Consider the following 25,945-nt stretch of genomic DNA (forward strand, 5'->3'; position numbering starts at 1 on the left):
TGCTATATTAAACCTGTAGGGTGTTATTTGTAACCCAAAACTCAAGGGAGGTGAGGGATAATAACCCATAAGAAATTATTTTTACATAAACATAAAATAGTACAATGTTATATTGGATATCGCATACTTCAAAGATCCTGTAAACCAGAAACAAACAGACTTGAAAATCTCCATTTCATGGCTGCTCAATACCATTCCAATTTCAAGGCCATTTCAATCTCCACTCTCCACATAGCAATTGCTCCAGTTCTATCAATAGATATTATCTCTTCTTTCTTTGGTCTCCCCACCCGTAATCAACTCCATAAAGCTTGAATCGGTTCGACCCACATACTAATCCTTTCTTCTCCTTTTCCCCAAACCCATCAACTTTTCTAACTCTCTTCTGCACCTTCAAAAGTCCCTTCTCATCAATTCTCTTATCGTGTTCTGATTTTCTCTGCAATATTTGCACCTCCATGTTCCTCCATGAAAACACTTGCTTTTAGATCTCCAATTCAACGCCATTTCAGTATCCACTCTCCCTCATAGGAGTTGCTCATGTTTTATCAATCCACAATATCCTACTTTCTATTGTCTTCCCCACCCGAAATCAACTCCATAAACTTGAAATCTTAAGCAATTTCTTTGTATAAATACCAAAAGAAGAATAGGAGGAAAATTCGTTTACGTAACATCATTCTTCCCTCTATTATATATTGAGAATTTTATTTTCTTAATCGTAATATGTAACACTTCTTCCTTATTCTCAGGATTAGTTGCCCTCCACATAAATTGATTAATTAACCATAGATTCAAGTAGTAACGTTAGCACTGTATAATTGTTATAGATTTTATCAATTTAGACAAAATTCAAGTTACTAACTATATACTTTATTCAATTCTGTTGGATTTAGTTCATATTTTGCTCTTGCCACTAAAACTACTATATTTGATTGTTAGACGTAATTACTTTATTGAGAACGAATTAAGATAAATCACTGTTTTTTGTTACTTTTCTACTTTCATTTTGTGTGTTTTGGCAGCAATTTCAACAAATTCCACCACAACAATGCAACAACTAAATATCAAAGAAGGTGGGGATCCATTGTTGAAGGCCTAAGCAAGTTTATGACAAATTTGTTCAAAAATAAACCAAAAAAGGGTAGAAAGGGAAATGTCTTTACTTGAACAGAATTAAAATTAACAGCAGAACTTGTCAATTTAGGCTATTATTTTCCAATATCATCACTCTTTCTTGTATGCATATTTCGTAGGGAAAAAGGAGGCATTGGCATCTGAACTCTAATGTCAGTATTTATATAATAAAAAATGCTTGTAGAAAATAGTGGAGAGAATCGGTGAATCAAAAAAGTTAGACAAAAGTCAATAAATGTCAACATCATAGACAATTCTTGAGATTCTTTGAGTATTGCCTTGTTCCTACTAAATTAGCAACCAAGTGGACATGAATTTAAAGAAACAGTGCAAAACAACAAATTTCACACAAGAGAAGGAAGAACTAAAATGGGAATCCACTGTTCTGGTTATACCTTATCCATCACAAGGACATGTAATTCCTATGATGAAACTTTCACAATGTTTAGTGAAACAAGGGTGCAGGATTACTTTTGTAAATACAGTATAATCACAAGCAGCTCATGAATGCATCGGCTATGAAGGATGGTACAGGGAATGAATTCGTCTTGTTTGGTTTCAGATGGCCGAATCCTCAAGAGAGAAAACAGCCAGAGAAGTAATGAAAGCAATCATGCAGGTTATGCCACAGAAAGTGGAGGAGCTCATTGATCAAGTTAATGAATCTGACGACGAAGAGATCGCTTGTGTCCTAGCAGATTACAATGTTGGATGGGCCCTGGAATTGCTGACAAGAGGGCATCAGGCGCTGCATTCCGGCCTAATGCAGCGACACTGATGGTCTTGGTGTTGAGCATTCGAAGCTGATTGGTGACGGAATAATAGATAAAGATGGTGATATCCTCAATCACTAATTCTTGCTTGTTCACAATAAGTTTTTCATAATTTTTTTATCAGATGAAGCTTACTTAGAACTCTGCAAATATTGAAAAAAACTGAAACAAGAAGTTTTAAGTCTTTTGCATTTGCTTTGCAGGAACACCGACTAAAAGCAGATATTAGTTATCACCAAACATGCCTGCCATGAACACAGCAGACTTCATGTGGACTTGTACTGGAAACATGAACTTGCAGAAAACTATTTTCAAAAATACTATAACAAACACCTAGAGCGATGAAACTGACAAACTGGCTGCTTTGCAACTCAGCTTATGATCTTGAACCTGCAGCTTTACCATGGCTCAGAGATACTACCGATAGCCCTATTTTTGCCGGCAACCCACCAGGAGACTCAGCAGGAAATTTCTGGGCAGAGGACTTTACTTGTTTGAAATGGCTCGACCAGCAGCCACCTCAATCAGTCATATATGTTGCATTTGGCAGTTCCACCTTTTTAGAACAAACCCAATTCCATGAATTAGCATGGGCTTGAACTCCTCAACAGACCTTTCCTGTGGGTTGTGCGCCCCGGTATTACTATGCAGTAGATGATGCTACCAAAAGGATTTCGACACAGAGTCGGTGGTCGTGGCAGATAGTTGATTGGCACCTCAGCGGAAGATCCTGGATCATCCTTCAGTTGCTTGCTTTATAATTCATTGCGGTTGGAACTCAACAATGGAAGCTTTAACAGTGGGGTACCTGAACAAATAGAGAGCAACAGGAACAAAATAAATAATTACAAAACAAACAGTAAACAAAGAATGTATACGCGCGATTTACCCTGGTTCACCCCATGTGCTACGTCCGCTGAGTCAATATTATTGCAATATGCCTCACTTCTCTCGTTTACAATGAATAAGTTTCTCACCACACTAACAGAGAAAAGTATGTTTATACTAGGTTTAAGAGATTAAACCTAGTTTTACAAGAATTCCTATTCCTAAGCCCAACCCAAAAAGGAATTAATAACTTAAAAGGAATCCTACACGCGTTATACATGGAAAACCCAAAACCGCCTACGGGCTCGGGGGCAGCGGGACCCCCGAGTGTGTCTCCTTACCCATTAATGCTGAAGTAGTCGACAACTCCCATTCTCCCACTTGGCGATACTTCACCAATGAAGGCCTACCTCGTCAACACACCATGTAAACTTTGCTAAGCTCACAGCCTTGGTAAGAAAATCTGCAGCATTAACAAGTGTATCAACCTTCTCTACAACACCAATTTTTCCTCCACCTTTTGCCTGATGAAATGGTATTGTATGTCAATGTGTTTTGATCGCGAATGAAGGCAGGATTCTTGGCTAAGTAAATAGCCCCTTGATTATCACATCCAATCTCACAGCATCAAGCTTGAAACCAAGCTCTAAACTCATCTTCGAACCACATAGCTTCCTTGCCAGCTGTGTCAATGCCTGTATTCTGCCTCAGTCGAGACAAAGCCACAGTACTTTGCTTTTACTCATCCAACAAACAGCAGCACCAAATAAGAGAATACATACCCACTTGTGAACGCCTACTATCGAGATCACCTCCCAATCAGCATCCACAAAACCTATCACATCTAACTCATCCTCAGTCGCCATGCTCCTAACATATGATAAATCCGAGGTCCCACGAAGATATCTAAGAACCCTCTTACAGCACTCCAATGCTCCTTACCAGGATTTGACATAAAGCGACTCAAAACTCCCACTGCTGTGCAATATCGGGACGTGTGCATACCATGGCATACATCAAACTACCTACAGCACTCGCATATGGCACATGTGTCATTTCTTCGCATCTTCCTCAGACTTAGGACACTGATCGTAGACAATTTCACTCCAAAGTCATAGGAGTCTTCACGGTTTGCATTCTACCATGTTAAATTTCTTCAACACCTCCTCGATGTACTTTCTCTGCCCTAACCACAATTACAACTCTGACGATCTCTTAATTTGCATACCCAAATAAAATTTGCAGCCCCAGATCCTTCATGTCAAATTGTGCAGCCAACAAACCCTTCACAGAATTATCAACTCCTTGCTATTCCCTATCAGCAACAATCACTCTACTATAAGGTTAAAATAACAAAGACATTTTCTAACCTTTTTATATACACAAGTGATCCACGTTGCTGCGGCTAAAACCATGCTGAAGAACATAGGAGTCGAACTTTTGGTACCACATCCTTGGTGATTGTTTAAGCCCATACAGAGACTTCTTCAACCTACACACCAAGTCTTCCTTCCCTTTACATACAAACCCTCAGGTGCCTCATGTAAATTTCCTCCTCTAAATCTCCATGTAGAAATGCCGTCTTTACATCATTGTTCAATTTCAAGATCAAGCGCAGCAGCAATAGATAGAACATACCTGATTGATGTTAACTTGGCCACAGGAGAGAAAATCTCACCATAATCAACACCCTCATCTGCGAGAATCCCTTTGCAACGGTCTCGCCTTGTACTTTGCAATTGTCCCATCTACCTGCAACTTTTTTGAACACCCACTTGCAACCAATTGCCTTTCTATCCTTAGGCAATTTACATAGGATCCATGTATTATTCTTGTCCATGACTGCATCTCATCATTCATCGCAACCTCCCACAGTTTGCATCTTCCATGGCTCTTGCTTCATTTACATTCCTAGGTTCATCACCAATCACATTCAAAGCATGTAATCCACTCAATGCACTTAGAGAGAAACGAACTGGTGCCTTTCTAACTCTTGTAGATCTCCTCAAAGTTGATGGCACCACAACTTCATCATCAGAATCATCCTCAAAATCATCCACAAAACCCTCATTAGCCACACTATCAAGTTTATCTCATGGTCAGATTCTACAGACTCTAAATTTCAGTCTCTGCAGAAACATTTGGAGTCATCTCCTCCTCTTGCTCTACTGTGTCACATCAAACTGAATTTTCTTTGACTGCTCAAGATCTCAAGAGTTCCCACACGTTGTTTTACCTCTCTAAAGATTACATCTCTGCTGTATATAATGCTTCTACTCACAGGATTCCACAACTTGTATCCCTTGATGCCATCCTTGAACCCCACAAACTTGCACTTCTCAGATTTACTGTCAAGCTTGCTTCTCTTCTCCTTGGTACATGCACATACGCATCACAACCAAAACTCGAATAAAAGACATATTAGGTTTCTTACCATACAAAGCTTCATATGGCGTCATGTCTTTAATAGAAGAAGTGGGAGAACCGATTCTTCAAATAACAAGCCATCGCTGTAGCTTCTGCCCAAAATTCAGACCCCAATCTGTCGTATTCAGCATGCATCTAGCCTTCTCTAACAGTGACCGATTGAGACGTTCAGCCACTCCATTTTGTTGAGGCGTGTAAGGTGTAGTTTTCTGCCTTGCAATTCCATGTGTCGCACAAAATTGCTCAAACTTACCAGAGCAAACTCACCGCCATTATCAGTTCGCAAAGCTTTATCTTCCTGTCAAACTGATTCTCAACTAAGGCTTTAAATTCCCGAAATTTCTCAAAGGCCTCAGACTTGCTGCGCATAAATAAACCCAACAGTATCTAGAAAAATCATCAATGAAAGATACATAATACCTGGATTTACCAACAGATTCCACTGGAGTGGGCCTAAAAACGTCACTATGAATTAACTCCAGTATATTTTGCTCTCGTGCCTGTCGATTGAAAACTAACCCGATTCTGCTTGCCTTGTAAACATTCCTCGCAAAACCCAAAACTCATGGAACAGTTGAATACCTTCACCATATTCTGAGTCACCAAAGTAGACAAAGCCGACTCTCCAATGTGTCCCATTCGCTGATGCCACAAGTTGCAGAATCAATTTCTTTTTCAGCCTCCTTTTCCGAAACAAACCACCCAAGAGGAATTTCTTACAACTGATCTTGCAGCCTGTATAGTGTACCATGTCGAACTCCTCGTGCAATAACCATAGATCCCCGAGTCATCTTACAGGATGTTCTGTCAAAATTAAATACTATACCTGCGTCAGCCATTGTTCCAACAGAGAGCAGATTTCTACTCATACCAGGGATGTGCATCACTTCAGGGAGCGTCCTCACTGAACCATCATGCAACCTTAGCCTGATTTTCCCGCGCCAATAATCTTCACAGCAGTATCATCTCCTAACAGAACGTTTCCTCCATTGTATGTCTCATCCTCACAAACCATTCCTTGGGAGGTGTCATATGAACACGCACCAGTATCAACATACCAAACCGATTGGTCTGATCCAGCCATACATGCAGCAGCCACATACATATCACCATTTGATTCCCGTTTGTACGAAGTTTCAGCTTCCTTCCCCTTCACTGGTTTTGTTTCTGCAGTCTTTCTAAAATGCCCAAATTCCTGACATCTCCAGCATTTAATCTTACTTTTATCCTTGCTCTTAGATCACCTCGCACTTTCCCTGTCGCCAGACTTATTAGAATTCCTATCAAGTGTTCGTCCCCTAGCAGTTAAGCATCCCTGGACGAACCCTCTGAACCTCTTCGCCGCATATCCTCTGCCAACAATGTAGAACATACAGATTCCCACGACATCTGTGTCAATCCTCCACCACCAATCGCAACAATCAGATTATCCACGTATCAGGCAGCGAGCATAACAGTGTTACCACTTTCTCAGATTCGGTGAGTTGTACATCCATAGCCAGCAGTTGATTCACCAGAGTATTAAACTCATCCAGATGTGCAGCAGAGAATCCCCATCATGCATACGAAGATTGTACAGTTTCTTGCGACGGAACAGCACGTTCACCAAAGACTTCTCAGATACATATTTTCCAGCTTCTGCCATAAACCCTTAGCCGTATCCTGATCCATCACATTCGTTAGAACAGAGTCCTCAAGACAGATACGAATCAAACCCCTGCTTTCCGATCCATCTTGTCCCATTCAGCAAGTGCGGCACGATCAGTCGCTGATAATTCTCCTTCAGCAGGTTTAGACCCAGTGTACTTGACACCCAATTCCAGACGTTTCACTCGTTGTAACAACGGCAGTCCCGACTGTTGGCCTATCATTCACAATTGCACCCCACAGGTCCCTATCAACGAGTAGATCCTCCACCAGTTTCCAGAGCTCGAAGCGTTTGCCGTCGAACTTCTCAATCTCAACCTTTGATCCCTCATCTCTATATCACGATCTAACAGAACCTTGCTCTGATACCAATTGAACGAAATAGAGAAGCAACAGGAACAAAATAATAATAATTAAACAAAACAAACAGTAAACAAGAATGTAATACGCGCGATTTACCCTGGTTCACCCAATGTAGGCTACGTCCAGCTGAGTCTATTATTGCAATATGCCTCACTTCTCTCGTTTACAATGAATGATGTTTCTCACACACATAACAAGAGAAAAGTATGTTTATATACTAGGTTTAAGAGATTAAACCTAGTTTTACAAGAATTCCATTCCTAAGCCCAACCCAAAAAGGAATTAATAACTTAAAGGAATCCTACAGATTATACATGGAAAAGCCCAAAACCGCCTACGGGCTCGGGGGTAGCGGACCCCGATGCGTCTCCGTTACCCATTAATGCTGAAGTAGTCGACAACTCCAACAGTACCTCTCTTGTGCTGGCCTTACATTGTTGATCAGTTCCACAACGAAAGCTACATTTGCGATACGTGGAGGTAGGATTAAGGTTAAATAGAGATGAAAGGGGTCATTACACCAGAAGAAATTAAAACTAAGTGGAGGAACTGGTGGGAAATGGAAAATATAGGCAAGTGCTTTAGGTCTCAAGGAATTGGTCATGAGTAGCATCAAAGAAGGTGGGAGCTCCACAACAATTTTGAATTTCATTCTATGGTTGAAATCATAGATCATTATATTAGTTATTGCTATTCCCGTGGGGTTAATCTGTGCCAATTTCAGAGGAGAAACAATTCAATTTGTTTTTTTTTTGTTTTTTTTTCTCTTTTTTGTGCCGAAATAAAATTTCATTATCAATCTGGATTCCTTTACGGTTTTTACTTGACATGTCACTCTGCAATGGCATTTTTGATATCTCAAATCAAATCAGCTATTGCTCCGCGTATCTCGGAATATCAAAAAACAATGATTTCGATAAACGAGAATGAAATAAATTAGTTCATATATCTCTTTTCTAACCCAATTTCCTGACATTTCACTCAAATGCGCATCAATTAAACCTGTTTCCAGGCTGTGAACTAATAAAAAATTCTGTAGAAGAACAGAGACAAAATTACAGCCCATACCCACATGGCCAAGGTTATAAACAGATTAGAACAGAGAAATTCATTAAAAAGGATATTATTAAGCTCATCCATGTCCCAACTGGGTTCAAATTAATCATCAGTAAGATCAACAAATTAGGCTTCAACCTGATCTCATTGACTTAGATATACCTAAAAGGCATTGAATAATAATAATAATAAAAAGTTGTTGAACCGCTTCATCAACAAACTTCACGTCAAAATATTTAATTGTGACAATTATCTCAATCTTATGCAACATCAAACTAATTACATTATTACAAAATAGGTTTAAAGAAATCAAGAATTCAAACTACAGATCCATCCCCCTTAATCATCTCTGTTTTTTCAGGAAAAAAGGTCAAAAGATAAAGACAGAAGGAGGACCAAGCTACACATATGCCTCAATAAGAGACAACAGTAACCCACGGAGGTTGATAATGAGCATCATCCGGTGCATCAGACAGCAGCGAAAAGATAGCTGAGAATGAGATTACATGGGGACCCTCCACATATTTATAAACTTGTAATCAACATGATATATAGAAGCCAATGCTTTCAAAATCAAGGGAAAGAGAGAGAAAACTGAAATGACTCGTCCACATTCTGTAATACCTTTCCAGCACAAGGTCATGTAATTTCTTTACTTGAGCTTTCACATTGCTTAGTGAAGCATGGCCTCAGGTCACGTTTGCAAACACAGATCATACTCACAAGCGGGTCATCAACGCCTTGCAGGAAAAGAACTATGTAGGAGATGATGAAGAAATCCGCCTGGTATCGATTCCAGATGGATTGGAACCCTGGGAGATAGAAATGATTAGGCAAGTTATGTGAATCACTTGTAAGGGTGATGCCTGGGAAGCTGAAGACTCATACAAGATCAACAACAAAGAGGAAGATAAAAAGATCACTTGTCATTGCTGATATGCATGTTGAATGACCCTGAAAACGGCAAAGAAACTGAAAATTAAAGGGGCTGCGTTTATGCCGATGGCAGTGGCGTCTCTGGCCTTGTACTACAATATTCCAAAGCTGATTGATGATGGAATCATTAACAAAGACGGTAGACACTTATAAACATTTCTTTTTTCTTGTGTTCTCCCTTCATGATAAGACTAGATTTGTAACATTTGATGAATGATGATTTCCCTTTAACTTATTTTAGGAACTACGACGGGAGACATATGATTCAGCTGGGGCGAAACATTCCTACAATCAGCAATGCAAATCTTATCTGGAACGTTGGCGACTTAATCACCCAGAGAAGATTTTCCTACTTATTGAGAAGGCCAGAAGGTATACAAATGGAAGCTGACTACCTGATTTGCAACACGACGATGACCTTGAGCCTGAAGCATTCAACTTGGTTCCGAAGTTCTTCCATTGGACCTCTTTTGCAAGCAACAGACAAGGAAATTCAGAGGGATACTTCTGGCCAGAAGACTCAACTTGCTTGAATGGCTGGATCAACAGCAACCTAACTCAGTCATTTTGTGCATTTGGCAGCTTCACAGTTTTAGACAAGATCCAATTCCAAGAGCTGGCGCTGGGACTTGAACTACCAACAGACCATTCTTATGGTTGTGAGGCAGATATTACTGATGATGCAAATGAAGCCTACCCAAGGCTTTACGAAAGGGTAGCCAATCGTGGGAAAATGGTGGGTTGGGCACCTCAGCAGAAGGTTCTGAGTCACCCTTCCATTGCCTGTTTCATAAGCCATTGTGGTTGGAATTCCACCATGGAAGGAGTAAGCAATGGGCTTCCTTTCTTGTGCTGGCCATACTTGCTGCCAGTTATTAATGAGGGCTACATTGCTGATATTTGGAAGGTGGATTGAAGTTTAACAATGACGAAAGTGGGATCATCACCGAGAAGAAATTAAGACAAGGTGGATCAAGTGCTGGTGATGAAAATTTCAAAGCAAAAGCTTTGGAACTCCAGGAATCTGCATTGAAAAGTGTCAAAGAAGGTGGTCTGTCTAACCAGACTTTCAAGAAGTTCATTGAATGGATAGAGCATAGGAACTGGAATAAGATAACTAGTATTAATGGATCATTTCTCCTCGAACAAATAAACTTGTCATTGTTGTGTTGCATGAACTGAATGATAGACAGTTTCTAAAATAAATGTATTATGTCTATGTATTAATGCTGATCTCAGGGCTCATCTTTGATATCACCTCCGTTAAGCTGACCTTTTTTCCCAGGAATGAAAGTTTAAACTCACAGTTATAAAGACAAAAATACAGCCCAAACTACACGCCAACCAGGTCACGAACAACTTCATCACACACATGTCGCGACTCGCGTTTCAGAATAATTCATTCTTTACTCAGATGCATGCATTGGTTACTGGTTTGGTGCTCCTCCCGATGATGACGAACTTTTCCGTATATATTTTATAACAGCTGAATCTGAGAGAAAGGTTCAACAGATATTATGGTTAAAACAAGTAAATTATAGCAATAGACAAAATAAAGTTTAAGAAACCAATAAAACCGAAGATAATTTTAACAATCAACTCAGTCGCTGGCCATTATCGTCTCTAACTTCATACATGTATGATACATGATTCTATCCATAACTCATATAAGAGTAGCAAAATCCCAAGCGAAACTCGCTGGAATAGCTCAGATCAACAGATCATAAGAGAAGAAAATGACAAAACGACCTCATCAGTACGAGACAAGCAGTACCCGCTGGGTTAAATGCTATTTCTAGTGATGAAGATAATTGTATTGTTTGTTTTAGGGTATAAACGAATAACCCTAAAATGCCTTTTTGCATGTTTGAATTTTAACGGTGGCTGGAAAAAAAATTCTGAGACGTTCTGGGAAAACTTATTTACGCCTTACTTTGGGTGGGAATTGTCATTCTCCCAAAAAAAAAATGTTTTTGCACTGCTTCAGCTGCATTTAGCATTAGAACTTTGTTACATTTTTCACCTAAAAGGAATAGCATGGTTTGATTATGTTATCGATACAATAACTAACGAATAATAAATATTCCCTTAATACCAATAACCAATCATTTAATAGATAATATAATGTAATTCATGAATCCCTAATAACATAAATGTTTTAAAAATTCTGAACATTTAATTTTCAATATTTCAAGATTCATTCATTGTGACTTTTACTTTTCCAAATTATTTAAGATGCTCATTCTTATTATGTTACTGATTTTCTCCACAATATTTTCAACCCCGTTTTCATATATGAAAACACTTGCTTTTACAATCGCATCACGAGTAAAAACACAGTTGCCAAAATAATTTGCAGGGAGTGGAGGATTCGAAAGGTTTCTATAATCCACTAGGAACAAAAAGTTAACGTCTTTGTTAGCTTCTACTTTCACGAGACAAGCTAAAACATACGCATAAGTAACGACAGAACTTGATAAATGAAACTCTTTTGCTACTTTTCCTTCTTCCAGTTTAAACGTGGCTCGAACTGAGTTACGATTTGCTCTGAATTCTTCCAACAGCGTCAAGCTTTGTTGATTGAGTTCCGAAATATCGGACCCCTTGAAATCAAACCAGTTCTTCAAGTACTTAATGCAAAGTCCAGTTGGGTCTTTGACAACCGTCCGATCAAAGAATGGGGTAAGTTCTGGCAACAAAGAAGGGTGTTGTTTGGCTTGCTGTGTTCATAGATAAGCCTAGGATTTCATGAAAGCGATTGCAGTATTGCCGTCAATAACTTCATCGTTTGTAGCTATGCCAATACAAAACCCTTGATTGGGAAACAAGGTTATTTGTTGAGCCATGCTTGATGCACTTTTGTCGGATGACAACAACTCCGGTGTTAAATGACGTGACTCGGGAGACTCACGAATATCATCGCTGGAGAGACAGTTAAAGTCTAGTTTAGACTCGGTGACGAGGACAGAAACGGCATCGTCGGGTGGAAGATGGTGGGTATGTCAGCATGTGGAGGCCATGTGAGTTTGTCTGCAAGATGGAGATAGTGAAGAAGAGAAAGAGAGAGTGGATGTTTGAGTTTAGGAAGAATGTCGGAGTTGAAGTGAAGCAGGGTTGAATCAGTGAGTTGATAAAAGAATAGAGACTCAACTGGAGGAAATTTTAACCACATTGCGTCAAAGAAAGTGAGAGGAATAGAGAAGTGGGTGGGAGATTGGGGTGAGTCGATTAATGGGCTGACTCGGGAAGTCTCAAATATCTTCACTACTGGGTTATGTGAAGCCATGGCCGATGAGAAGGAATCAGAGAAAACGAGCCTCAAACTTGAATGGTATTATGTTTTGATGTCTCTTTAAAGATGAAAGCCTATAAATAATGACTATACTCTAAATTTCTTAATTTATTATTAATTTAATTAGAAGATAATTAGCATTAATTATGTGGGAACCCTCTTCATGATCTCATTGGCTTCTGCTATTTTATGTAATAATTATATACTTGAAACTTCTAATATCCATAAATGGTCCTAGTTTCTAAATTAGTTTTAGATTTGCCGCTTGTCTTTTCATTAATCTTCTGCAACATGCAAGACAAACCCTAGCCACCATTGCTATTTTGCTGTAAATTAACATCCAGGTTAGGATATATATCTTCTGCAGATAGGAGTAAAAAAAAAAAAGAAGAAGAAGAAAAAGAAGAAGAAGAAGAAGAAGAAAAATAATGATGAGGTGTTGGCGGGTGTTAGGGAGATAGTTGAAGTTTTAACTCACGTTAGAGTGTGGTTACCCATTTTAAGTGCAACGGAACAATTACCAAGTAGATTAAACATTTTCAAGTTAAACACATCAAACAAAAGTGCGGAAAATAAAGAACACAACCATATACATGATTCGGCTAAATCCACTTTTACCCTACATCTATGAGACTTTGTCCATATCGAACCAATCCACTAAGTTAAAAACATATTACAAGATATAATTTAAAGTTGATCTAAGTTACAGTAAAAAAAACTCATTATTCAACTTTACACTTAGCACCACACTCTGAATCTTTAACGTGTAGCAACTCTTTTTGGTCTTCTTCATATTGGGAACACACACGTGAATAGCTTGTAAACCAGTAAGCTTCAAGCACCGACACAACGCACTAACATCAGCAAAGGAACCATGTTCCAAGAGCCATCAATAACGTGTTTGATATGGTGAAGTTTTGGCATAAAACATGGAAATGAACCTTGAACCTTAAGAAAGAAAAATACTCTAAGAGAATCAGAGTACAATGAAATAAAATGTCAAAAGGTTAGATTCATACACGCAAGAAAGGATATTATATAATGAAGGATTTCTTGCTCAACAATATAGTGCTAAGTCAGCCAACAAGGGACTGACCAATGTTTGTCTAAATAAGAAAAGTTTTCCATCTTTTGGTTTGGACCACAAAACAAATCGAGAAAAGAGGTTTATTCCCTAGGACCATTTGAGGATGTTATGACACATGTAAAAAGGTCCTAAAAAGTGAGAGACAAAGTTAGACAATATCTTTTTCACTTTATCAGATATGCAACTCGTGCTGGGTTGCAAATATCTTAAGCAAGAGTATTTGTTGTGCACACAAACTCTAAACGAAACAAGTTAAGACTCAAATCTAATAATCAGTGTGCATGCAGATCATATGTGCACATATACAATTCATAAGTTTGACAAATATGAGTTTTCCACAGCGGGCAATCTTCATGTGGATTGTTTGAGATGAGTTTCCTGGGAGGGTTGTTGTTTTTGGGTTCCTACTATCAACTACGAATGGTGGTGGAGTGAATAGCTATGGTGTGGTGATGGTGGACTTGAAGGTGAGAGGAAGATACAATAGAACCTCTCTATAATCATAATGTTGGGACTAACTAAATTTATTATTATGAGGAGGTTATAATTTAATAGAGGTTTAGCTACAAGAATGTAACACCCACATTGAGGTAAGTTAGTTATGTTTTTATGCCTTTAATTCCTTGAGTTTTTTTTGTTTTAAGATGGAAGATTGAAAATTTGGGAAGTACAGACTTCGCCGCGGCCTAGGAAGTTTTTAGTCGCGGCAACAAACTCTTTGCCCAAAACGTGTTCTAGAATTTGCAGGCTTCGCCATGGCGAAGAAGAATTTTGCCGCGGCGATGTATGCTTTGGAATGCTTCGCCAAGGTGAAGAAAAGGTTTCGTTGGGGCAAAGAACTGATTGGAAATCTTGAGAAAATTCTAGACAAAATTTCCTTAAGAGAAAAATGACCATTCTACCCCTAATTAGTTGTAAATGTGGGGAGTGAAAAGTAAGAAAATTTCATGGAGAATGCAATGAAGGTGAGGGCATTCTTGTAAATGACTAAAGGGCAAAGATAAAATTTCCAAGAAAGTGTAAGGGAAAAATGGGAAAGTATGCATATTAATATGAGATATTAAGAATTCAAGAATACAAACCCTATCATTCTCTACTCCCTCACACGCCACTCTTATTTTCAATTCTCTCAATTCCTTCATCAAATTTTCAAGGTATTTTAGAGGACTTTTAGTTGGATTTTTTGTAGAGATTCAATCCTAAGCATCCTAAGGTAAGAATTCTTGTAAATAGATGTGAGATTAATTGTTAAAGTGTTGAATTCTTATAGTTTATATGCTTAGGGTTTTAGAGAAAGAGGAAGTCTACCAAAGAGAGAGATTCTAGTGTGAAACTACCCAAGTTCAAGGTAAGTAAATCCAACCTTAGCCCCTCATTTGAGCAATACTTAATTAGAGTATTTCCTTGTTTGTATATGCTTGAATATTGAGAACTAATGATGAATTTGAAGTTGAGTGTTGGTTATAACTCCACCATGAGAAGTAGTGTTTAGTATGAGATGAATGGGTGGAAGTTTGAAGAAATTATGAAAAAGTTGAAGTAGAATTTTGAAGTGTGAATTTCCTGGACAGGTTTAAGGTTAATTGTAGATACTTGTGCTCCAAATTTTGGTAGCTAGAAAAAGAGATAGAAGTGTAGCTAATCTAGTGCTTATTTGTGCATACCACTTGTTTGATGAAATTCCAAAGTGAAGTGCATGTATGGTTATGATAGTATAATAATTTGTAATGAGTGTGTAGATGGTAGAGAAAGTAGAAAATGACATGTTTACATGCCATATTGCATCTTTGCATTTCATTAAGAATTGAAAAAGAATAATCATAAGAATCCATCTACATGCATACATGCATACAAGCATACTAAAGAACAAAGAGAAAGAAAGAAAAGTGCTAAAGAAAAGAAAAGAAAGGTTGCGATGGGAAACCCATGGGTGACAAGAAGAAGAATATTTCTACATGCATGTCGCCTTCAGTGAGCTGCCTAAGAATAAGAAGAAGAATTTGTACGGCCCATAAGAGTGTATGTGGATAAGGGCTATACCCAGAAGAATATACCTACATGCACGCCGCCTTTAATGAGTGGCCTAAGAAGAAAAAGAAATTGTATAGTCCGTAAGAGTGCATGTAGATGAGGAATGTACTCACTCACACGGCCAAGGTTCCGAATCTATGCATCAACCGAGTCTGATCGGCAAAGAATAAGAAAGAATAAGCAAGAAAATAAAATAAAAGAAAAGAAAGAAAGAATAGAAAGAATAGAACAGAAAGAAAGAAGAGAAATAGAAAGAAAGAAACATAGAAAAGAGAAAGAAAACAGAATAAGAAACAGAAGAGTAGAAAGAAAATGCATCTCTATGCATTTGTGCATTTGCATCATACCTATGCATGATACCATGATTTCTATCATGGGTAGTGAGAAATTAGGATAAAGAAAGAATAGAGAGAATTAGAATAAAGAAAGAACAAAGAAAGTTAGAACGAAAGAACAGTGAGAACTAGAAATTGTGAAAGAATAGAGAAAGAAAAAGAAAGAATCGAGAAGAAGAAAAAGAGTAATGTAAGGAAAGAAATTCAGAAGCTGAACAACGGAAAGAGAGGAGTAGATTAGTGGGTTTACTTACTGAGCAACTAGTGCTCACCCCGTTATTTCTAAATATTTTTGTAGGAAATAGGTGAGAAAATGTCGGATGGACCTCGAGAAGCGAAGAGAAATGGCACTACTGTCCACTGTTTTTAAGTTATTGTCACGATCGGTGGCTATCCTCTATCTTGCCACCTTCAGGCTCAAGGGCTTTCCCCACGCGCTGGACACATCTAAGGTATTGTCTGCTATGGGTCATTCTGGCCACGTCTCCTTCGGGCCCTTACTTTTTTGCTACGCTTCATGGTCTTTTTCCCACCTTGCGAATGCCTCCCCCATGGTTTGACTTATACCTTGGCCAATTAACATGAGTACCATTGGGTTCAAGTCATGGGGGAGGCGTTCGCAAGGTGGAAAAAAGACCACGAAGCGAAGCAAAGCCGTGAGGGTCTGAAGGAGGCATGACTAGAAGAACCCATAGCGGACAATACCTTGGACGTGTCTGGCGTGTGAGGAAAGCTCTTGAGCCCGAAGGTGGCAAGATAGAGGATAGCCCCCGATCATGACAATAAAAAGGCATTAGCCCAATGGTACTCATGTTACTTGGCCAACGTATAAGTCCAGGGTTCAAGTCATGGGGAAGGTGTTCGCAAGATGGAAAAAGACCATGAAGCGAAGCAAAGCTGTGAGGGTCTGAAGGAGACGTGGCTAGAAGGACCCATAGCGGACAATACCTTGGATGTGTCCAGCATGCGGGGAAAGCCCTTGAGCCAAAGATGGCAAGATAGAGGATAACCCCCAGTCGTGACATGCAACTTGTGCCAAGTTGAGAATGTCTGATGTGAGTGTATGAGTACATAACTGTTATACACACACTCAACATGAACAAGCCAAAAACGTAAGTTTGGCATACCTATGCACACACACAATTGTTGTGCACACATGCAACATAAATTTGACAAAAATATTCTACATGCACCTTCAAGAAGTCCATTCTCATCAATTTCTCTTATCATGTTACTGATTGTCTTCACGATATTTGCCACCCCCTTTTCTTCCATGAAAACACTTGCTTTAACAGTCACGTCACGAGAATAAACACAGTTGCCTAAATAATTTTCAGGGAGTGAAGGATCCAAACAGTTTCTACAATCCACTGGAAACAAAAAGTGAACGTTTCTATTACCTTCTATCGCACTTGCTTTCACGACACAAACCAAAATATACGCATACGTAACCACAAAAGTCAATAAATGAAGCTGTTTTGTCGATTTTATTTCTTCAACTTTGGACAATATCTTTTCTTTGAGTTTCTTTATTTCGTCACGATTAAGCTTAAACGTGGCTCGAACTGAGTTACGATTCAATCCAAAATCTTCCAACAGCTTCACACTTCATTGGTTGAGTTCCAGAATATCGGACCCCCCTTGAAATGAAACCAATTCTTCAAGTACATCATGTAAAGTCTAGTTGGATCTTTGACAACCGTTTGATAAATGAATGGGGTAAGTTCTGGCGACAAAGAAGGGTTTGTCCAGTTGTGCGCACAGATAAGCCCTGGATTTCATAAAAGCGATTGCAGCCTCGCCATCCATAACTGCATGGTGTGTAGCCATGCCAATACAAAACCCTTGATTGGGAAACAAGGTTATTTGTACAGTTAGAGCTGGTCAAGGACCAGTCCCAAGCAGGCCCAGGCTTGGGCCCAGGACCAATCCCAGGCCCATGAGCAATATTAGGACCCAGACCGGTCCTAAGACCGGTCTTATGGGCCTGGATAATTTCTTTTCCCCCTTGATTTTTTTTTTATATTTTAGGGGTGAAATAAAATTTTATAAGGGGTTTTTAGTATTTTTTAGGGGTAGATTAGTAAGCTTCTAAAAATTTAATTAATTTTAAAAAATAATAAATTAATTAATAGTTAATTTTAATTTTTAACATAAATGTAATATTCACATTTCACACATTCACGCTTCACAAATAAACAATTAAATATTTTTTTTATTAAATTATTCATCTTCATCGTCAACAATATTTACATCATTCAAATCTGTATTCCTAAAGAGTTTGAGTAGTTCGGGATCTTCAGGGTGCTGTTGTAGTCTTCTTTTTGCATGAGTCCAATCCCGTAAACACATTATCACTTCAATCATCTCATCGGTTAAAGACCATCTTCTGTCTTCAACAATCCGACCACTCGTGGAAAATGTTGACTCGAATGTAATTGTAGAAACCGGCACATATAAAATGTCATGTGCCATTTGGGCTACAATGGGGAATCGACTTTCATGTTGGTTCCACCATTGAAGAATATCCATGTCATGTTGCTCCTTCATCATCATAAAGGACAGGTCTACTTGTAGGTAGCGATTCAGCTCATTTGGTCCATGTATGTACGAGCTGGAGCTGTTACTTCCACCATGTTCCACATACGTCCACTTGCTCAATCCTTGATGGAGGGCTACATCAAGGTCCTAATCCTCTCTCCTGAATGTTCTACTTCCACTTCCATTGTACCTGTTCTCATATAAAGAAAAAAGACTATCCAATTTTTGTTTAAAGTCAGTCAAATAAGACGTATAATCATGTCCTAAATGCTGGCTTAACTCAGTAATTATACAGTTAACTACGTGTAATTTAAACCTAGGATCTAGAACAAGGCCTAATCCATATAAGAATGAAATATCTAACCAATATTTCTCATATTTTTCTTTCATCTTTAAAAGAATTTCCCTTAAAACGTTATTATATCTATATTTAGCAAAAGTTTTAGCAATTTGAAGTAAAATATCTAACGCTAAATTAGTGGTCGGATAATAAATACCACTTAATGTAATAGTAGCATCATAAAAATTTTGAAGAAATGAATAAAAAAGTTCACAAACCGCCCAATCATCATAGTTGACAACTTCCTCTGGATAGTGCTTCTGGTTGACGAAATCTGTAATTTGTTTTGATGTTGGCAAAGCTTTTTCCAACATCAAGTAGGTGGAATTCCAACGGATAGGCATGTATGTACATAACTTCAAAGGTCGAACCGATGGATCCTCTTGCTTACAATATTTGACGTACTCCTACCATCTTTTATTGCTACTGCCGACGATAAATCCGATAGCCGTATGCACCCTTTCCATCTTCGAATGTATAGCATCTAAACATGCTTTAACTATCAAATTGATGATGTGGCAAGCACATCTTTGGTGAAAAAATTTGTCTTCACCACGTGGATCCAATCTATTTTCAAATAAAGAGATTGTCGCGGTGTTAGCAGCTGCATTATCAAGCATTAGCGCTACAACTCTATCAGTTAATAAATATTCTTGCAAAACTTCAAGAATTGTAAAATAAATAGTTTCAGCACTATGTTTTTCATATAATGGTTTAAAACCCATCAATTTTTGTTGTAAACCCCAATTATGATCTAAGAAATGTATTGTGACAGTTAAAAAATCGGTTTTTGATCTACAAGCCCATATGTCTGATGTAAGTGCAACAGATATATTCCTAAAATTTTGAAATTCGTTTTTAAGTTTATTATTTATTTTTTATAAAGTTTTAGTATATCTCTTTTACTTGTACTTCTACTAACAGGGGTATATGCTGGACAAAATGCAGTTTTAATCATGTGAATAAAATAAGGATTTTCAGATAAACAAATGGGAGAGTCCGTAGCAACTATGAATCTTGCTATTTCCTCTCATGCAACATGTACATTGTATTGCCATGTTGAGAGAGTTGAGGATTGTGGATTAAAATTAAGTTGAGTTTGAATTTGTCTACCTGATCTGCTTGAAGATGTATCGGGCAACTGCATTATTTAGGGGTGCTTCTTCTCTACATGTCATTGCATCATCGAAGTCCCCTTCTCAACGCCAATAATGGTTCTACAGAAATTACATATCCCACACGATTCTTCCCCCTCCTCATTTGTCTTTGGCCATTTTGATTTGGTGAATTGTCGCCATACATTGGACACGACCCTCTTTGACGGTCGGGGGGGTTGGGTTATGCCTATGCCCGTTGACTCGCAGCTCGCATGTGTTTGGCTACACCTCGTCCCGACCGAATGTGGTTGTGGAATTGCAGCTGCTGCCTCTGGAGGAAAGGGTGAAAATGGATTGACCCCTTCCATTTCTTCGGTGGATGGAACGTAAAACTCATTTGGGGATGATCCTCCGAATGCATCATTTCGGGAATCCATTATGAATTTATGATAAAATAATAAATAATTAAAATGAAAAGAAATTAAATAAAAATATGAATAAGAGATGATATTAAAAAAATAGAAAAAATTGAATAATATAAATAAATAATATGAATAAATTATAAATATAATTTGAATGAGAATTTAATTGGAGATTTGGAGTAGAGAGATTGAGAGATTGAGTGGTGTGGAAAAAATGAAAGATTTTAGGATTATTTATAGTGTAATTGGGGATTTTTTTTATTCTTGTAACTGTTGGCTGCTGCCAGTGCCAACGGTTATAAAAAAAAAGTAAATTTTTTTTTTTTAATAACTTTTGTAAAATATCATTTTAACCCCTATAATTTATGTTTTTTTCAAAATTTATAAAGGGTTTTATATAATTGTACAAAAGACTAAAAGGAAAAAATGTAAAAAAATTTGAGCCCGACCTTGGGACCAGAGGAGGGCCCAGTGGAGGGACCGGGCCCTCCTCCTTAGGCTTGGTCCCTTTTGGGACCAAGCCTTCTAGGACCAGTCCTAAGATCGGGTTTTTGGGCTGGGTTTTTAGACCCAGTCCCAAATGCCCACCTCTATGTACAGCCATGCTTGATGCGCTCTCGTCAGATAACAATAACTATGGTATTAAATGACGTGACTCGGGAGACTTACAAATTTCTTCGCTGGAGAGACGGTTAGAGTCTAGGCTAGATTTGACGATGAGGAGAGAAACGGTGTCGACTGGTGCGTAGGAGATGGTAGGTATACAGGCATGTGGAGGCCATGTGATTTTGCCAGTGAGAGGGAGATAGTGAAGAAGAGTGAGAGAGAGTGAATGTTTGAGTTTAGGAAGGATGTCCGAGTTGAAGTGAAGAAGAGTTGAGTCAGTGAGCTGATAAAAGAACAGAGGCTCCATTGAAGGAAATTTGAGCCAGACTGCATCAAAGAAAGTGAGAGGAAGAGAGATGTGGGTGGGAGAGTTGGGTGAGTTGATAAACGGGCTAGCTCAAGAAGTTTCAAGTATCTTCACAATTGAATTATGTGTGATAGAATTTGAGGTGGGTTTGACTCCTTACTCAATAAGGCCTTGTTGAATGAGAGGATTGGGAGGATTACCTCTTATAAACCAATAGGCTTGAGCGTGCCTAGTCGGTGTAAATGTTGGGTCGTGCTTGTTGATGGAGGTAGTTGTTGGCTCTAACTCCTCACCCGTTGGTCAAGCACTCAGCTCAACTAAACTTGGGCTCTGATACCATGATAGAATTTGAGGTGGGCCTGACTCCTCACCTAATAAGGTTTTGTTGACTGAGAGGATTACCTCTTATAAACTAGTAAGTTTGAACGTGCCTAGTCGGTGTGGGACTCCAACAATGTGAAGCCATGGTGAAAGAGAGTCAAAGAAAACTAGTTTCCAACTCAATGTATTATGTCCTGATCATCTCTGTTTTGAGTTGAAAGTCTATAAATAAAGACTATAATTAAAAACAATTCTTAATTATTTATTTAATTAGAAGATAATCCGCATTTAATACAGGGGAACAACCTTAAAGAAAATTAAACTCTTCGTCTCATTGACTTCTGCAAGTTATCCACTTGACATCTTCAGAAGATAGAAGAAAAAGCAAGGTATGATGAGTTTGTTTATGGAATCGTAGTATGAATTAATGGCGGGGTGAATTAATAGTGATGGTGGTGATGGTGGAGTTGAAGATGATGAGGGTTCACTTGCGAAAAAATAATCAGCATATTTTAGATAAGATTTGTGTTGTCTAATTTATGTACTAAAAGTGAAGAAGTAAGTGGTAGCAATGATTTTGATAGAATTGAGGTGAGTCTGACTCTCTACCTAATAAGTCCTTGTTAAATGGGAGGATTATCCCATTTATAAACCAGCGGGGTGGGACTCCAACACTCCTCTTACGGTCAAGCCCATATGTTGGGTCATGTCGGTTGATGGAGTAGTTATTAGTTTTAACTCCTCAAGCTAGTCAAGTACTCAGCTCAAATGAATCTGGGCTCTGAACTATGATAGAATTGAGGTGAGCCTAAATCCTCACCCATAAGTTCTTGTGAATGAGAGAATTACCACTCTTATAAACCAGTAGACTGAGCGTATCAATCGGTGTTGATCTGACTTCAACATATTTCTTTTTGAATTTGGCATGAGATTGATATTTAATCGACAGAGAAAGTGTGATTTAATGATTGATTTTTGAAGTGAGCATTGATTACACATACAATTTAATTTTGTAGGTGATGTTTTCCGATTTAACTTTGGATTAACGAAATATCACCTTGTTTGATTAAATAACAAAAAAAAAAAATCTTTGAATAATATAGCTAAACGGTGCGCTAATGGTAGAGAGTAATGTATAAAATGTATGAACAAAAACTACTATAGAATAATAATGCTCAAATATGTTATAAAATTCAGCTAATTAGTAAAGAATATACCGTATAAAATGAGTGGTGTATATGTGCAAACTATTAATACAAAATCTTGTATGCTAATTGATATAGCACAATTCTTTTATTGCCGCAGCATTTATCTATAAATTAGTACTTAATATAGATAATAAAGAATTATGTTAATAAACGGTGAAGAGGGGAGGAATAGATAATTATTGTAATGTAAAGACAGGTGAGTATGCTATATTAAACCTGTAGGGTGTTATTTGTAATCCCAAAACTCAAGGGAGGTGAGGGATAATAACCCTATAGAAATTATTTACATAAAAGACAAATAAAAATAGTACAATGTTATATGGATATCGCATACTTCAAAGATCCTGTAAACCAGAAACAAACAGACTTGAAAATCTCCATTCATGGCTGCTCAATACCATTCCAATTTCAAGGCCATTTCAATCTCCACTCTCAACATAGCAATTGCTCCAGTTCTATCAATAGATATTATCTCTTTCTTCTTTGGTCTTCCCCACCCGTAATCAATCCATAAAGCTTGAATCGGTGACCCAGCAATACTAATCCTTTCTTCTCCTTTTCCCCAAACCCATCAACTTTTCTAAACTCTCTTCTGCACCTTCAAAAAGTCCCTTCTCATCAATTCTCTTATCGTGTTACGATTTTCTCTGCAAATTTGCAACTCCATGTTCTCCATGAAAACACTTGCTTTTAGAATCTCCAATTCAACGCCATTTCAGTATCCACTCTCCCTCATAGGAGTTGCTCGTTTTATCAATCCACAATATTCTACTTTCTATGTCTTCCCCACCCGAAATCAACTCCATAAAACTTGGAAAATTTAAGCAATTTTGAATAAAATACCAAAAGAAGGATAAGGAGGAAAATTCGTTTACGTAACATCCTTCTCCTCTATATATATTGAGAATTTATTTTCTAATCGTAATATGTAACACTTCTTCCTATTTCAAGGATTAGTTGCCCTCCAACATAAATTGATAATTAACCATTAGATTCAAGTGTAACGTTAGCATGTATTAATTGTTATAGATTTTATCAATTTAAGACAAAATTCAAGTTACTAACTATATATTATTCAATCTGGTTATTTAGTTAATTTTGCTCTTGCTCACTAAAACTACTATATTGATTGTTAGACGTAATTACTTTTTATGAGAACGAATTAAGATAAATCACTGTTTTTTGTTATTTTCTACTTTCATTATTGTGTGTTTTGGCAGCAATTTCAACAAATTCCACCACAACAATGCAAACAACTAAATATCAAAGAAGGTGGGGGATTCTGTTGAAGGCCTAAGCAAGTTTATGACAAATTTGTTCAAAAATAAACCAAAAAAGGGTAGAAAGGGAAATGTCTTTACTTGAACAGAAATTAAAATTAACAGCAGAACTTGTCAATTTAGGCTATTAATTTTCCAATACATCACTCTTTCTTGTATGCATATTTCGTAAGGGAAAAAGGAGGCATTGGATCTGAACTCTAATGTCAGTATTTATATAATAAAAAATGCTTAGGTAGAAAATAGTGGAGAGAAGTCGGTGAATCAAAAAAGTTAAGACAAAAGTCAATAATGTCAACAGCATAAGGCAATGTCTGAGATTCTTTTGAGTATTGCCTTGTTCCTACATTAGCAACCAAGGTGACATGAATTTAAAGAAGACACGATGCAGAAACAACAAATTTCAGCACAAGAGAAGGAAGAACTAAAATGGGAAATCCACATGTTCTGGTTATACCTTATCCATCACAAGGACATGTAATTCCTATGATGAAACTTTCACAATGTTTAGTGAAACAAGGGTGCAGGATTACTTTTGTAAATACAGAGTATAATCACAAGCAGCTCATGAAAGCATCGGCTATGAAGGATGGTACAGGGAATGGAATTCGTCTTGGTTCGGTTTCAGATGGCCTAGAATCCTCAGAGGAGAGAAAACAGCCAGAGAAAGTAATGAAAGCAATCATGCAGGTTATGCCACAGAAAGTGGAGGAGCTCATTGATCAAGTTAATGAATTGCGACGAAGAGATCGCTTGTGTCCTAGCAGATTACAATGTTGGATGGGCCCTGGGAATTGCGACAAGAAGGGCATCAGGCGAGCTGCATTCCGGCCTAAGCAGCGACACTGATGGTCTTGGTGTTGAGCATTCAGAAGCTGGTGTGACGGAATAATAGATAAAGATGGTGATATCCTCAATACTAATTCTTGCTTGTTCACATAAGTTTTATAATTTTTTTATCAGATGAAGCTTACTTAGAACTCTGCAAATATTGAAAAAAACTGAAACAAGAAGTTTTAAGTCTTTTGCATTTGCTTTGCAGGAACACCGACTAAAAAGCAGATGATTAAGTTATCACCAAACATGCCTGCCATGAACACAGCAGACTTCATGTGGACTTGTACTGGAAACATGAACTTGCAGAAAAAATATTTTCAAAAATACTATAACAAACACTAGAGCGATGAAACTGACAAACTGGCTGCTTTGCAACTCAGCTTATGATCTGAACCTGCAGCATTTACCATGGCTCCAGAGATACTACCGATAGGCCCTATTTTTGCCGGCAACCCACAGGAGAATCAGCAGGAAATTTCTGGGCAGAGGACTTTATTGTTTGAAATGGCTCGACCAGCAGCCACCTCAATCAGGCATATAGTGCATTTGGCAGTTCCACCTTTTTAGAACAAACCCAATTCCATGAATGCATTGGGGCTTGAACTCTCCAACAGACCTTTCCTGGGGGTTGTGCGCCCCGGTATTACATATGCAGTAGATGATGCCTACCCAAAAGGATTTCGACACAGAGTCGGTGGTCGTGGCAAGATAGTTGATTGGGCACCTCAGCTGAAGATCCTGGAATCCTTCAGTTGCTTGCTTTATAATTCATTGCGGTTGGAATCAACAATGAAGCTTAAGCAGTGGGTACCTGAACGAAATAGAGAAGCAACAGGAACAAATAATAATAATTAAACAAAACAAACAGTAAACAAAGAATGTAATACGCGCGATTTACCCTGGTTCACCCAATGTAGGCTACGGCCAGCTGAGTCAATATATTGCATATGCCTCACTTCTCTCGTTTACAATGAATGAATTGTTCTCACACCATAACAAGAGAAAAGTATGTTTTATACTAGGTTTAAGAGATTAAACCTAGTTTACAAGAATTCCTATTCCTAAGCCCAACCC

At 38.1% G+C, this 25,945-nt stretch overlaps 3 protein-coding genes across 3 annotated transcripts; 2 read left to right on the plus strand and 1 right to left on the minus strand.

The window, feature by feature from the left end:
* Positions 1–9,093: 9,093 nt before the first annotated feature.
* On the plus strand, positions 9,094–10,349 carry LOC116127138 (UDP-glycosyltransferase 83A1-like). The gene is made up of 4 exons (XM_031412801.1): positions 9,094–9,174; positions 9,409–9,539; positions 9,750–9,993; positions 10,086–10,349. The coding sequence occupies exons 1-4, from the start codon at positions 9,094–9,096 to the stop codon at positions 10,347–10,349; spliced, it is 720 nt and encodes a 239-aa protein (XP_031268661.1).
* A 6,165-nt stretch (positions 10,350–16,514) lies between these two features.
* LOC116127139 (BAHD acyltransferase At3g29680-like) lies at positions 16,515–23,172 on the minus strand. Its single transcript, XM_031412802.1, has 5 exons — positions 23,153–23,172; positions 20,982–21,310; positions 17,613–17,792; positions 17,106–17,501; positions 16,515–16,987 (listed from the first exon to the last, which is right to left on the minus strand). The coding sequence occupies exons 1-5, from the start codon at positions 23,170–23,172 to the stop codon at positions 16,515–16,517; spliced, it is 1,398 nt and encodes a 465-aa protein (XP_031268662.1).
* Positions 23,173–24,463: 1,291 nt separating this feature from the next.
* LOC116127140 (UDP-glycosyltransferase 83A1-like) lies at positions 24,464–25,438 on the plus strand. Its single transcript, XM_031412803.1, has 3 exons — positions 24,464–24,842; positions 25,077–25,154; positions 25,272–25,438. The coding sequence occupies exons 1-3, from the start codon at positions 24,464–24,466 to the stop codon at positions 25,436–25,438; spliced, it is 624 nt and encodes a 207-aa protein (XP_031268663.1).
* The last annotated feature ends 507 nt before the right edge of the window (positions 25,439–25,945 follow it).

Source organism: Pistacia vera, unplaced genomic scaffold (genome assembly GCF_008641045.1).
Source record: "Pistacia vera cultivar Batoury unplaced genomic scaffold, PisVer_v2 Contig189, whole genome shotgun sequence".
NCBI lineage: Eukaryota > Viridiplantae > Streptophyta > Magnoliopsida > Sapindales > Anacardiaceae > Pistacia > Pistacia vera.